The sequence below is a fragment of the Octopus sinensis genome, linkage group LG18 (genome assembly GCF_006345805.1).
Source record: "Octopus sinensis linkage group LG18, ASM634580v1, whole genome shotgun sequence".
Classification (NCBI taxonomy): domain Eukaryota; kingdom Metazoa; phylum Mollusca; class Cephalopoda; order Octopoda; family Octopodidae; genus Octopus; species Octopus sinensis.
The window spans coordinates 5,065,364-5,080,261 of record NC_043014.1 but is presented as its reverse complement, the minus strand read 5'-3'; the positions used below and the strand labels follow the sequence as shown (position 1 = coordinate 5,080,261).

The 14,898-nt window shown below is 38.8% G+C and overlaps 1 protein-coding gene across 1 annotated transcript in view; it reads left to right on the top strand.

The window, feature by feature from the left end:
• The window catches only part of LOC118767023 (short-chain collagen C4-like), an 84,847-nt gene extending 72,512 nt beyond the window's left edge, over positions 1–12,335 (top strand). Inside the window, exon 5 of the mRNA XM_036510929.1 lies at positions 11,802–12,335. Coding sequence (XP_036366822.1) covers positions 11,802–12,301 — 500 coding nt within the window. The 3' untranslated portion in view covers positions 12,302–12,335. The remainder of the gene's footprint in view (positions 1–11,801) is intronic.
• The last annotated feature ends 2,563 nt before the right edge of the window (positions 12,336–14,898 follow it).

The window sequence follows — 14,898 nt, the reverse complement described above, 5'->3', positions numbered from 1 at the left end:
GTGTGTGTATGCGTATAAGTAGATACGTATATTTGTGATATTTATGGTGTGTATGCTTAAGTATACGTGCATGCGTATATATCGATATGTATTTACATATGTGTGATGTGTGTGTGTGTGTGTCTGTGGGTGGAGGCGCAGTGGCCCAGTGGTTCGGGCAGCGGACTCATGGTTGTCGGATCGCGGTTTCGATTCCCAGACTGGGCGTTGTGTGTGTTTAAAGCACCACGACGCTCAGGGAGCGGGTTGTTGTGATCACTCTTTCGCTACAAATTCCTCCCTTTCTTCTCTTGACCTGCTCGCTTAGCCAGCGGGGTGGAGTCATTTGAAGGTTAAAACAATGCGAAGCGCATTGTGACCAGCGATATGTAGCAACAACTGATAGCCTGGTCTTCAACGGTGATCACAGAGATATATGTATCATACGCACACAATACACGCACACACACACACGCACCCACACGTACATACACACACACCAGCACGGATGTCCACATATACCTTTAACGAACAATACTCATACAGATACGCACACACTTATATACACATGGGCACAGACACACACGCACATACACGTACTTAAGCGCACACACGCACACAAGCACACACACGCACATTACGCCCACACAACTTTTGAAAAAACCCTACACACACGCATGCACAAATTCACATACACACCGATACATATACATACACGCAATATGTGCCTACACGCGCACACACACATACACATACGTATACACATATAGACACAGACACACACACACGCACGCAAAAATATGCGCACACATACGATTGCACACACGCACACGAATGCACACACCGAAAACTCACAACCCCATGGATACACGTATATACACAATTATATACACTTACACACATACAAACGCACACGTACACGCACACACAACTACACGCACATATAAGACGCACCCGCATACATACACACACACACACAAATGTACCCACACATACGTCCCAAACACACGGCACACAATTATACATACATGTATACACATAGACGCACAGTTACTCACCACACAAACTCTACGCATACACACACATACACACAAACACACTACAAGCAAAACACACACATACACACACACACGTGTCATCATTGCACACATACCCACATACCCACATACACACACACGTACACATACACTAAGTAAAGCACAGTTATTCGCCACACAACATAACTCTACGCCTACTCACACGGACACATACACACATTCATACACACACACACACTACAAACAAAACACACACACGATACATATACATACACACACATACTTCAAACTAGCAGTACCTAATACTTGACCTGTGGTAGAGACAAAAGTAGCCACGCCCAATTCCTTCTTCTAACACTACTAGCCCTACAACACGCAAAGATTAACAGCCACACACACTTACACACACACACACGTGTCATCATTGCACACATACACACATACACACACACGCACACGCAGTCCTCCGCGCCCGCACATATCCACACTTACACACACATTCCTCATCCTCTACCACTCTCCTGTCTTTGAAAGAACTTTTCTTCACCCATTTCCTTCCGGTCATTCAAAAAGTGGCCGAGTGTGTACGGTTGGCGATTTTTTTCCCTCTGTCTTCCCTCCTCTGGATCTTTCCTTCTCATAAACGTTAAACCCTCCTTCTTTCCTTCCTCGTCCAATAATACTATATTTGTTCCACATCCTCACATTGTTTTTTGTGCTTTCTTGTATGGATTAAATTTAACTATATATATAAATATGTGTATATATATATATGTATATATATATATATATATATATGAGTGCGTGTGTGTGTAGAGATATGTGTGTGTATATATGTGTGTGTGTGTGTACTAGCAGACATACCCGGCATTGCTGGGGATTAAAATGGCAAAGTTGGTATATAATATATTCCAGTCATTTTGAAACAGGTGATATGGGAAAGCGCAACATTGACAACAAAACATTTGTAGAGTAAATGCTGGGCTAATTCGACTAAGCAACATGCTATGCGTCCGTTTGGAGTGTTTCAGGCCCTAACCTGTCATGCTAAATTGGAGGTGGGGAGTCAGTGATTTTGAATGCACCGAAAAGCTGTCAGTGGATATATTCTCCTTTGCAGCAGTGTGCGCTGTGTCTAACACGGCCCATCATCGGAAATTTTGACACCACACGTCAGGTTTGTTGTCCTACACCACTTATAGAGTAAATTTGGAGGAACTGTGGTTGTTCATTCGCGGTTACCAGGGAACCAATGAGGTGATAGACTTGCCCTTGATCTTTGACGTCGGCGTAAATTCATGTTTATCTATCTTCTTAGATTCACCATACGATGTCATTTGAAATGCAGAATTATATTCTCTGATATTGTTCAGAAAATCGTTTGACTGGATTGAAGCGCCTTCTAGGCGATTCCTAAGGGGTTGAGAAGGTATTGTTGGCAATGATTCCTGCCCGAATATGTTGTCATCCATTGTATTGTTTTAAGTTCTCAACGATAATAAATACCCTGAAGTTCTATTTATATGATGCTATTTCTATTTTTCCAAAAGAACCGTTTCATCTCCAAGAAATCTCTCGACGATAAACCTGATGACACACCAAGTAAGAACTAATTTTATAGCTAAAGTCTTTTACCCGTGTCTCCTTAACCAATGATTTTTAATTTCACCAACTTTGAATTAGTTCCACATTACTATCCACATGTCCACAATAATATATACTAAGAACACTTGCCTGAATTTATTTCAAAATATATTCTACTTTACAATAATTTCCTAAATAAAATATTACTCTAAATATATTATGCCTTTATTGTGTGTATATGAGTATATTGCAGTGCTACGTCGATAATTGTGCCAAGACCTCTTCATCTGAGAATCAAATGCCCGAGCTGGCGCTTCACTGCGTTTATATCTACAATTCTGCATTCTGTCCACTCTTGTGCTTCCAATCATTCGTGAATAAAAACCCGAACTAATGATGTTCCACTGTCCTACAAATTGCGTATTTGTCAATCCTGCCTTGGGGGTACTCGGCAGCCAACCCATTCAGTGCATGTTGTTGGTGACCATCAGACGAATCAGGTAGCAGCATGTCGTCTACAAATAACAGACGACCGATCACGTAGAGATGAATTGGGTAACCTCTACCACAATGGTTGCGCATATTCAACCAGATCACAAAAAAGAATGTGAAGAAGGGGCACTAACAATGCACATTGAATTAAGTGAAACCTTCACGTCGTAAACTTTCGACTTTTACATAAATACAATCATTTGAACATCCATATAAGTACTTATGGAACCAGTTTTTGCCCATTAAACTCACCTTCCTGGTAAACAATCCGGAACATTGCCCCAGGGCACATTATTCCGTGGTTTACAGCGTATAAACCTTAGAAATATTTCAATGTGATTGGCACCCCATATTACCATTGCCTTGGTGTTTTTCAAGAGGTCCATCCACATAGCATACATGGGTCACTCGAGAATACAATCTGTATTAAAGTTTCTAAAATATCAAGCCGGACGTGCTTTTCACAGCAGCTTTATCACTTTTAAGTGAGTTAGCTCAAATAAGCGTTCAACCGAGAGAAGAACCTGCCGAAAAAAATTATACAATCACGAATCCATTTCGATGTCCAAACTTCATTCAGGATGGTCACTCTCAATTTGGATGCAAAAGTCTCCACATTTTTTATTCTGATCCCAGCATCCACTGCGGCTTCCAATTGTATTCTGTAGGTTGCACTGGACTTAACAATTTCTAGTGTTTCGGCAGACTGGTGGAATTTTCAGGCTTTCAGACATTTAGGTAGTGACGAGTTGAAAACTCCACCCCTCCTTTTACCCGAAACGTTCAGCAATGAGTGAAAGAGACCGAAATCTATATCAGAAACCTCTGTCACCAAGTATTTCTATACAAGGTACCCTTATAAATATCCCTGTCTTAAAATAATATCTATTCCGAAGAGAGGAGAGTGTGTATCCTGCACTGAAGGCTGCTATGACCTCTCCATTAATTTCACTGACGACATTCCTTCCAATCAATCCTTCTCATGGTTATCAATGCCAAGGTGTGCACTGAAGTCTCCTGGCAGGACAAATGACTTCTTACCCCAAATATATCTAAAGATGAGGTGAATTTCTTAGGATCGATTTGTATTTCACCACGCTGTTGCTGCATATACTTACAGCAGCCACAGTGGGCTTCATTCATATTCCGCGTAGTTTCAAGAGGTGAACCCTCACACCTAGTAGGTTTCACTCCATAATACAAACCGAAGCTGGGGATTGAGAGTATCTAATCCTACCTGTGGAGACATTGTTGGCACCACAGTTGCGTAGTGGAGTTTCAAGCCTATATCCAGGTGTACGCTATCGGAGAAGGAAATTTTGTAGAGGAGAACCGATTATATTACAGGCAGATTATATCTAACAATTTCGACGTTTTAATTCTCAATTATTAAAGGTTCCCTTCTTGATCAACTTTGTTGTCCTGAGACCGTCCATATGTGCTCCCATCAAAAACGGTAAGTCATGGATTTTTTTTAACATATGTATGTCTGTATGCATGTATTTATTTAGGTATGTATGTGTGCTTGGTGGAAATATGTTGCATGTCTTATGTCTGTGTGTGTGTGTAAATATGTGTGTGTGTGTGTGTATTATGTATGTGTGTGTGTTGTGTAAATATGTGTGTATGTATTATGCATGTGTGAGTGTGTGTAAATATGTGTGTATGTATTGTGTATGTGTGCGTGTGTGTAAATATGTGTGTGTGTATGGATTGATAGATTTGCGGATAGACAGACAGAGAGACAGATAGATAGATAGGTAGGTAGATAGACAGACAATTAGATAGATAGATAGATAGATAGATAGATAGATGGATTACATAGATGGATAGATAGATAGATAGATAGATAGATAGATAGATTAGATAGATGATAGATAGATAGATATATATAGAGATAGATACCTAGATAGATAGATAGATAGATAGATAGATAGATAGATAGATAGATAGATAGATAGATAGATAGATAGAAAGACAGACAGACAGACAGGCATACAGATAGATAGATAGATAGATAGATAGATAGATAGATAGATAGATAGATAGAAAGACAGACAGACAGACAGACATACAGATAGATAGATAGATAGATAGATATATAGATAGATAGATAGATAGATAGATAGATAGATAGATAGATAGATAGATGATTGATTGATATAGAAATACCTGTCAATCTATCGGGTTGTCCAGAAATTTATTGCTGATATATGGTTGCTTAAATTTCGACTATTTTAGAACATGGTTGAATTCATAAAATAGAATTTAAATCCACCTCCATAAGAACGCAGTTAAGCTATCGTTTCGTGTAAGAAGGTTTAGTTCCTATAACCTGTGTTAATTTTGTAACACTTGAAAAGGCAAGATAAGAAAGTTCATTTTCGGCACTTGATGCTTTGGGAACCAGACAAAAATTGCTGCAGCTCGGCTGGCATGTGTTACTCCATCCCTCCATATTCACCAGATATTGCACCTTCGGATTTCCACATATTCAGGCCTCTGCAGAATAGTGTTAATGGTAAAAATTTCAATTCCTTGAATGACGTAAAAAGATACTCGAATGATTCTTTGCCATGAAACCACCTCACTGCTGGAAAGGGGGTATTTTCAAGTTAAAGGAAAGATGGAGAAGCATAGTGCAACAAAAGGTTTCATATTTGGTTGTTTAAAAATGCAATGGCAAGTATTTATTGGCCCTTTATTTTCCTTTAAAAATCGGCACGAACTTTCTCGGCAACCCAATATAAAATATCTGTATACATACATATATTATATATATATATATATATATATATATATATATTATATATATATATATATATATATATATATATATATAATAAATCTATATATATAAATATATATATAACGGTAGCTTTATGAAAATAGGACAAAAAAGACGAAGGCAGGTTACGGAAATAAACAAAAGCGACAGGCAGGTGGAATACAAACAAACAATTGTATTAGTATGGTGCTCAGGATTAATATAAATGAAAAAAGTCTTTAACGTTTCGAGCCTACGCTCTTCAACAGAAAGATACACAGAGAGAGGAAAAAAACAAAGAAAGAAGGATGAGAAGGAGAGAAAGAAATATGCGTGCAAAAGCTAGCGAATCAACATGGCGATCTGATTTCGGCCAGAAGTCAAAGATCAAACATGAGACGCAAGAGCGAAACACACTATATATAAAAACGCACACACAAAATATGTATATATATATGTATAAACCATTTAATATATATATAAAATTTTTATACACTTACATATATACATCTACATATACACACTATATTTAAGGAGTAAATAACCAGTTTATATAGCACCCGTGTACAAAATATCTAATTCTCATCCCTTTCGTATGCAGTCAATTTATAACCTACACTATGTTCCCAAACATTTTTCTTACAAACTTTTGTGATATTCCATTGAATGCCAAATGACATATTGACCTCGAGATTCAACGGAATATATTCACCCAGTGCTAGAAATACCCGACTCTTCAGTGATCATGATGGATAACTATAGCTAAACAATATCAAGGCAATAGAGCTTGGATATAAATTCAAAACTACTTCTAAATATTGCATCCATATTGCCTTGACAGTTTCTCCAAAGGACTGTGTGACATATTGACCTTCGAGATTCAATCCGGAATATTATTCACCAGTGCTAGAAATACCCGACTCTTCAGTGATCATGATGGATAACTATACTAAACAATATCAAGGCAATAGAGCTTTGGCATATAATTCAAACTACTTTTAAATATTGCATCTATTGCCTTGACAGTTTACGTTTCTCCAAAAGACGCAGTGGAAAAGTCCTACTAGCGGATTAGGACGCCGTACATAAAAGGGTTGGCGTCGGGCTTTCTTGTACGTCAGCAAATGCCAAGTCTAACGGTTTCTAGTAAGCTTCAAACCACCAGCGATTTTTAGAGAGCAAAATTAGTCTACTCTTGACAATGAACGGGATATTAGCTGTTTATGTAATGTGTATGCTTTGCCATATACAAGCATGAAATACTGAAATACCAGATTCACAGAAAGGGCATGCAGTTCCCGCAAACCTCCAAGATGTACCACGATATAATAGATTTGGTAGAATGGACAATTTCGACGTCACCCACATCTTCATAAATGCTGTCCGAAAATGTTGTCATCTATTGCATTCTTTTTCAGTTCTAAACGATAATAAATACTCTCTCTTTTTCCACAAAACCGTGTCATCTCAAAAAATCTTGTGACGATAAACCTGATGACACCCCAAGTAAGACTATTTTTTATATGTATAAGACAATAACTTTGAAGAAATGTTCAGGAATGAGATTAAATATTATAACGTCTCCAGCTTCCAGTTTCTACAGTGTTTAGCTAAAGTCATTCACCCGTGTCTCCTTAACGATTTTATAATTTCACCAAAGTGAATGAATCTACATCACTATCCATATATTTCTTCAGTAATATATACTAAGACACTAGTCTAAATTATTTTGAAATAATTTTTCTTTACAATAATTCCTTAATAAATGTTACTCTGTTTACTATGACATTATTGTGTGTATTGAGTGTGTGTGTTGTGTGTGTTGTGTGTGTGTGTGTGTGTGCAGCGCTACGTCGATAAGTGTACCAACCATTGTTCATCTGAGAATCGAATGCCCGACCTAGCGATCAATGCGTTTATATCTAGAATCTAGCAATCTGTTCAGTCTTGTGCTTCCAATCACTCGTGAATAGATTCCCGAAGTAACGATGTTCCACTTTCCTGCAGAGTGTGTGTTAGTCATCCCTGCCTTGGAGCACTCGGCAGCCAACCCATTCAATGCATGTCGAAAGTGAACATGACATGAGTCAGATAGCAGCATGTCGTCTGCAAATAGCAGTCGAACGACCCCTTACAGACGTAATCAGATACTGCTCCCACAATGGCTGAGCCATGCTCAACCAGATCATAAGAAATGTGGGAAGAAGCACTAACAATGGACTCTTCTAGTGAAGTCTAAACTCCATGTTGAAAACTTTCGGCTTTTGCACAAATTCAAACATTTGGACATCCGTACGAGTATTTTACAGTAAAAGGTATTTGCCCAATAATCTCACCTTCCTGGTAAACCATCCGCAACATGCCCCACGGCACGTGGTCTACAGCGTATTCCCCTTGGAGATATTTCAACGTTTTCTCGAAGATCTGCTTTGAACGAAATCTGGTCGGGTGTACTGTATCCAGGACAGTAGTCCTGGGCGCGACCACTTCTCTACGTAATATTTCTAGACATGTAGTGTAGACTTTGTCTTAAAAAAATCTGTGATTATTACCCCGGATTGACATTGCCTTCGTGTTTTCCCTGATGCCCCATTCCACCTAGCATACATGGATCACTCAAGGAATACCCTGAGTATTTAAGGGTTTTAAATTATCAAGACGAACGTATTTCTCTGCAGCAGCTTTATCACTTTTCAGTGACTTTAGTTCGAAAAAAATGATACAAGTTTATTCATGTGGGTCTCTCTCAATTTGGATGCAATATTATCCACAATTTTCTTTCTTATTCCATCATCCACTACTGCTTTCAACTTTATTCTGTAGGTCGCCCTGGACTTACCAAGTTACTAGGTTCTCCCAACTGTAGGCATCTTCCGGTTTCAGACATCTTGGTAGTGATCAGTTGACAACTCTCTCCACTCCTTTTACCCGAACGTCCAGCACAGACTCAAAGATGACTGAGACGACAACAACATCTATCAAGAACCTCTGTCACTAAGCATTTCTTTTCCAAGTACCTTTATAAACAACCATGTCTTAAAACGATATCTATATCATAGAGAGTCCAGAAGACTAGTATGGCCACCACATTAAGGTGTGTGACGCCATTCCACCCAATCGATACTTCTTGCGGTTATCAGCGCCAAAGTGTGCACGGAAGTCTCCTTGTAAGACAAATGACTTTACCCCAAATATATCCAAAGCTGCAGTGAATTTGTTAAGGAAGGATTTGTATTTGCCCAGCAGCTACACCACTCCTTCATTCTGCTTGAGCTTCAGGAGGTATCCCTTAATACCTAGTGGGATTCACTCCATAATCCAATCCGAAAGCCAGGGATTGTGAGCATCCCACTTCCGCCTGTGCTGACATAGTTGGCATCACACCTGCACGGTGGAGTTTCCAATCTAATTCCAAGTGTGCGCCTCCGAAGCAATGAAGCTTTCTTGAAGAGACACCGATTATATATAACAGGCAGCGTTTTGTCTCGTCCGGTTTTGACAGTCAAATTCTCAATTATAAATGGTTGATCCCTTCTGGACCGGCTTCGGGGTCCTGGAACACGCATATTTTGTACTCCCTTCACATGCATCCCAGATTAAGATGAGTGGAGACGGCAATATGTTTCCCGAATGGACTCCTCCACTCAAGATCCGTACGCAAATACTGTTATCCCTCTCGATGGATGACGCGGTATGGCTATTCCTAGGAGCCCTTTCCATATTGTTGCTATGATGGCCTGATTCGCGCCAAACACCAAGCTGATATTTGTAATTGACCAATCAGGTGCCAAGAATTGATAATATGGCCTACATATCTATAAAAGAAGAACTTTATCATCATTATGGTCACAAATATATATATATACTCACATACCAGTTCAACTACAAAACAAACATCCGTTTTTAAGGGAGCCAAATACACATTCTGATATTCTGAGATTAATCTCTCAATTCGTTGACATCAACGTCAACAACAGGCTCAATAGACAAATAACTAATTTTCTTCGTTTAGAATTTATTCTTAGCGAATCCTTTACTTCTTTCATTCTGATTTTCATTCATTCACTCATTCTTTTTCTCTTAAATTCTAAATTTCTTTCCTCTCTATCAATTCCTTCCAAGCCAACAACTTCCTTTGTATAGGATTCAAGAATTCTTTCTTTTAAACTACATTGTTTCATTTTAATTTCACAGAACCTGGTCCCGGATCATTGTATACCCGGTGGGGCAGAACTACTTGTCCTACTAATTCAAGCCTTGTATATGACGGTTAGTATAAACTATACTTCTATCCTCTCTTTCTCATTTTATCTTTCTCTTCTTCTCTTTTTATTCCTCTCATTTTCTCTTTGTGTCGTCCCTCTCCCTCCCCCTCTCTCTCACACACACACCCACACACTCAAGCAAATCATTTGATGACATATCACGTTTGAAACGATACCTATAGACCCTATAGAGTCTGCACAAGACTGCTTACTCCTTTGTAGGTATTTGGTCAAATCAGAATTTTAAATGTTGTCTACTACGGACCAAGTGAAAAGGATGTTGTCTAACTACAGAATATAGATATCTCTACGTTAAATTATAGATAGGGACTAGACGGGAATCCAGTATAGCGATCAAGGACTCCTGGCTGATTTGTATGGATGTAGATATCAAATACCGAGGCTGCTGACTGATGATCAAGTGTACTGGCTACGGATGGTGGTATTGTACGTGAGTGACCAGAGCTGAAAAGTGGCTACTTGACTATCATTACCTAGAGTGTCTATTGATTGTCGTTATAGACTAAATTAAACAAGGTCTCTTAGAATTGATGAATGAATGTATATGGTTAATGACATGCACGCTGAATGTACAACGTGGAATGGACAAACCCCACACTGTAACTAATGGACAAAGCTAACTAAGGGCCGTATGTATTATGCAAAATATGGAGGGACCAAGTACCACTGAGAGAACCCAAGTGAGTACATATTGCACTTCTATTCTTCTCCACCTCACCGAAATCGTCCTATCCCTCACACCTTTCTGTTTCTATGCGTTACCTCCCCTCATTAATTGTCCAGTATATCTTTGTAAGGTAACGCCGGCACATCCAATTCAAAGATACTGCTTCCTACATCTTCTCCAACCAACCTGGCATCCTTTGTGAATCTGCTCCCTATAAACCCTATACATGTCCTTTATCGGTCACCGACATCGCTGTCCATTCATCTTAAGCACTACGCCACCAATGAGCTTCAAAATTCACCCCACCTCAGTTCATGCTTTGCATGAAATAAAATCTGTGTGATCATAATATTATAGTATGTGGTAGGCCTGACTCGTCCGAGACAAACCGAGGTATATAGCCAGCCACACCCGTATGGTCAACTAAACAGTATTTCATCCCCTCTTACCCACCAGTTCTCTGCATCTCGCCGTCTCTCGTGTTGTTCTACTCAAACCATATGCAATTCCCATCACCAACAATTTTCCCGTTCGAACGTGAACGACATCTTTTCCATTTCGGGAAATCACGACCACATGCGTTACAAAATCCCTTTCCTTTCTCCGTTTATTGACATCCACACACAAAAATCTACCCCATGCAATACACATCACAACCACAAATACTTACACGTACACATACACAGACACACGCATACACACACAAACACAAACACACGCAAAAACACAAACACACACACATATACACACACATACACACATACACACATGAAAAGAAGACAAACGCACAGCTGCGAACTCATACGCACTCCCATACAGTAACACACAGCTTACACTTACATAAACACTAACATATATACACCACAATTCGTTCACACGTGACTAAACATGACTCCTTTTAAGGGTCAAACTGTAATGAATGTTTCCGTTATTTCATATACAATTTTGCTTAATATCTGTTTCACTTGATTTATTCTTACCAATTCTAGGTGTGGCTGGTGGACAACATTATTCCCATACTGGTGGCGGAATTAATCTCTTATGTCTACCCAATGACCCCATTTGGGCCAATTATACGACTGAAGTTGAAAAAACTGGTTACATTTATGGCAGTGAATATCAACTCGGTCATTACCCAACTAATAAACTCTTTTCTTTTGCTAACGCTAAATCACTCGATGAGCACAACATTCCGTGCGCTGTCTGTTTGACACGACAACCTGCTGTTGTTATGATGTTACCAGCCAGGACACAGTGTTACGCTGGTTGGACAGCTGAGTATTCGGGATATTTGATGACCGAGCGTTATGATCATAAGGGCAGACATGAATATGTGTGTGTGGACTATGCACCAGAAGCTGATCCAGCAGGTTACAGAAACGAAGATGGAGCTCTATTATATTTCGTTCAGGCTGCTTGTGGTTCATTGCCATGTCCACCGTATGTCGAAGGTCAAGAATTAACCTGCGTTGTTTGCAGTAAATATTGAGCAGAAATTAAATTCGGTTCCATATTAAAATATGTCTGTGAATTAAAAGAAATAATATAAAATTTTTATTGTTTTACCTAATATTTACTTTAAAGTATGTCTATCGTTACAATAAACTGTTGTACTAGTTTACAGAAGATATTCAAACAATACAAAAGAGGCGACGTAGAATGCCAGAAATATCATCAAAAACAAGAAAAATCTAAATCTGTCGAAATGATTCTAGAAAACATTTTGTAAGATTTCAGTTTATCAAACTTATCGTTGAAATAAAATGTTATTTCGTTTAACAGTATTTTGTCTTCTGTCTCATGATTCAACAAACCCCAAATAAAGTACCACCATAGAATTATATCAGCTTTTCATGCACAGCCTTAGAAAATCTAATACTCGACGCTACTATCTCAGACATCTTGGTTTTCAAATTACAGCTCGGATTCTGACAAGGACCCATGAACCGCTACATTACATAGCACAGAACTTAACTGATTCTTTCAACAACAACCAGATACTTCCACACAATCCATTCTATTTGCCGTTATTAATCAGGAAAGCTTTCCGATCCATTCCAAACCCATATCTTATAAACCTATTTATCGTCTACTTTACAAATATCACAAAATGTTCAAATTAAGCTTTCTGAGAATGTGGAATTTACACGATCAATCCATCAAAAGACAGTATAAATGAGTATTGGTCCTGCCAACCTAAATCTATATCACAAAATTCCCACCTCTCTTCAAAATAAGATACAAAATGAAACTCGATGCACACAACATACACGTCATATACTAAACGCTGATGATATACAAGAATAAGAACTGAAATCAACTAGAAAAATTGCCTCATTTCGACAGCAGAGATCATCAAATACGACGATTTCTTTCACTCATCTACGTAAACATACCAGAACCGAAGAAAGGATGGATCCTAGAAGCTGAATACATATCATGCGAAACGAATACAACACCCATAAAAGCGAGAGTAAAGAGAGCAAATATAGTCAGGGCAAGCACGGATGCTGTGTGTAAGAAGGCTGAGATGTTGTGACCGTCACGTTATATCCAATAGGATTCATGAGAGTATGTTGGAGTGTGTCGAATATTTGTTAGAGAAACGAAGGTTTCGGTTTACAGCATCAAGCTGCAATAAAGATTAAAGATTATTAATGTTTACCGTCCCACTATTATTAGTCTAATGGGTAAATCTGCATTCGCTTCTCTAGATTACAAATATTTTCCTGGTTGTAAATCGTAAACAATTGCAGAGAATACGGACGCTGGTAGATCTTCAAATTCATATTTTGATTCAGCGGCATAATTAGACAGTTAAAACGACCGCCATGTGTTTAAGCTGTACAGAGCATGCGCAGCTGCATAGGCAACACGCCATTACAATAGGAAAAATTATGGGACTTTGTTGAAATCTGACATGGCTGTAAGATTTATTTTGTAGCTTATTTCAAATTACCCTTATTTCGAGGGCCAAACCGAGAGTGTTACACAAACAAACACAAACACACACACACACACACACACAAACACACACACACACACAAACACACACACACACACACACACACACACACGCGAGCACACACACACACACACACACATACACACAAACACACACACACACACACACACACACAACACACACACATATATATATTAAATTAAGTCAACTTATATCTGAGGGGTCTAACATGCTTCATCTAAGAAAATTTAATCATAACTATGGAATTCCATCGTACATATACAGTCCATACGGAAGTTGCACTTGCGAATTGAGTTTCAAATGGGAGACACTGTACCTGTATGTTTTGCTATGATTTATAAAACTTGAAGAAAAGTATTCAAAGCTAGTGATAATGACTAGCTAAAAATATGTATGAATGTCATTATTCGGTTTTAATAGAATATTTCTGGCCAACAGAAAGAGAGACGGCTTCTAACTTAGTTCCAAGTATCTTTCATTGGAATTTCCACAACATGAACAGGATATTTTTGTATGTATGTATGTATGTATGTATGTATGTATGTATGTATGTATGTATGTATGTATGTATGTATATATGTATGTATGCATGCATTGATGCATGTATGTATGCATGCATGTATGTATGTATATATGTATGCATGCATGAATGTATGCATGTATGTATGTATGCATGTATGTATGTATGTATGCATGTATGTATGTATGTATGCATGTATGTATGTCAGGTCACTTTCGAGTGCTACTGGTAACATGTAACCCAGTACAAACTGTTGCATTGTCGGGTCGTCGACGACTAAACCGGCATCCCCACCAAGCTTGCTTGGTGAGGAGGGAGTTTATTGACACCCTGCGGGATGAAAAACAAAACCCGTCAAAGAGCGGAGGAACTCTTGAGAGTCAACGGCCATCCAATATATGTCTTAAGACTGTATCATGCGCGGGGACATAGAAATAATCGGACTGAATACCCGATCGCGCAATAAAACCGTTGGGAGTGAAGGACTTCTAGACTTTGTTAGGGCATCCTTTTTGAGAAGTTAACTCAGGTAACTGGGATAACTCCGATATAAGAACTGCGGCTCAGTGGTTACCGATGA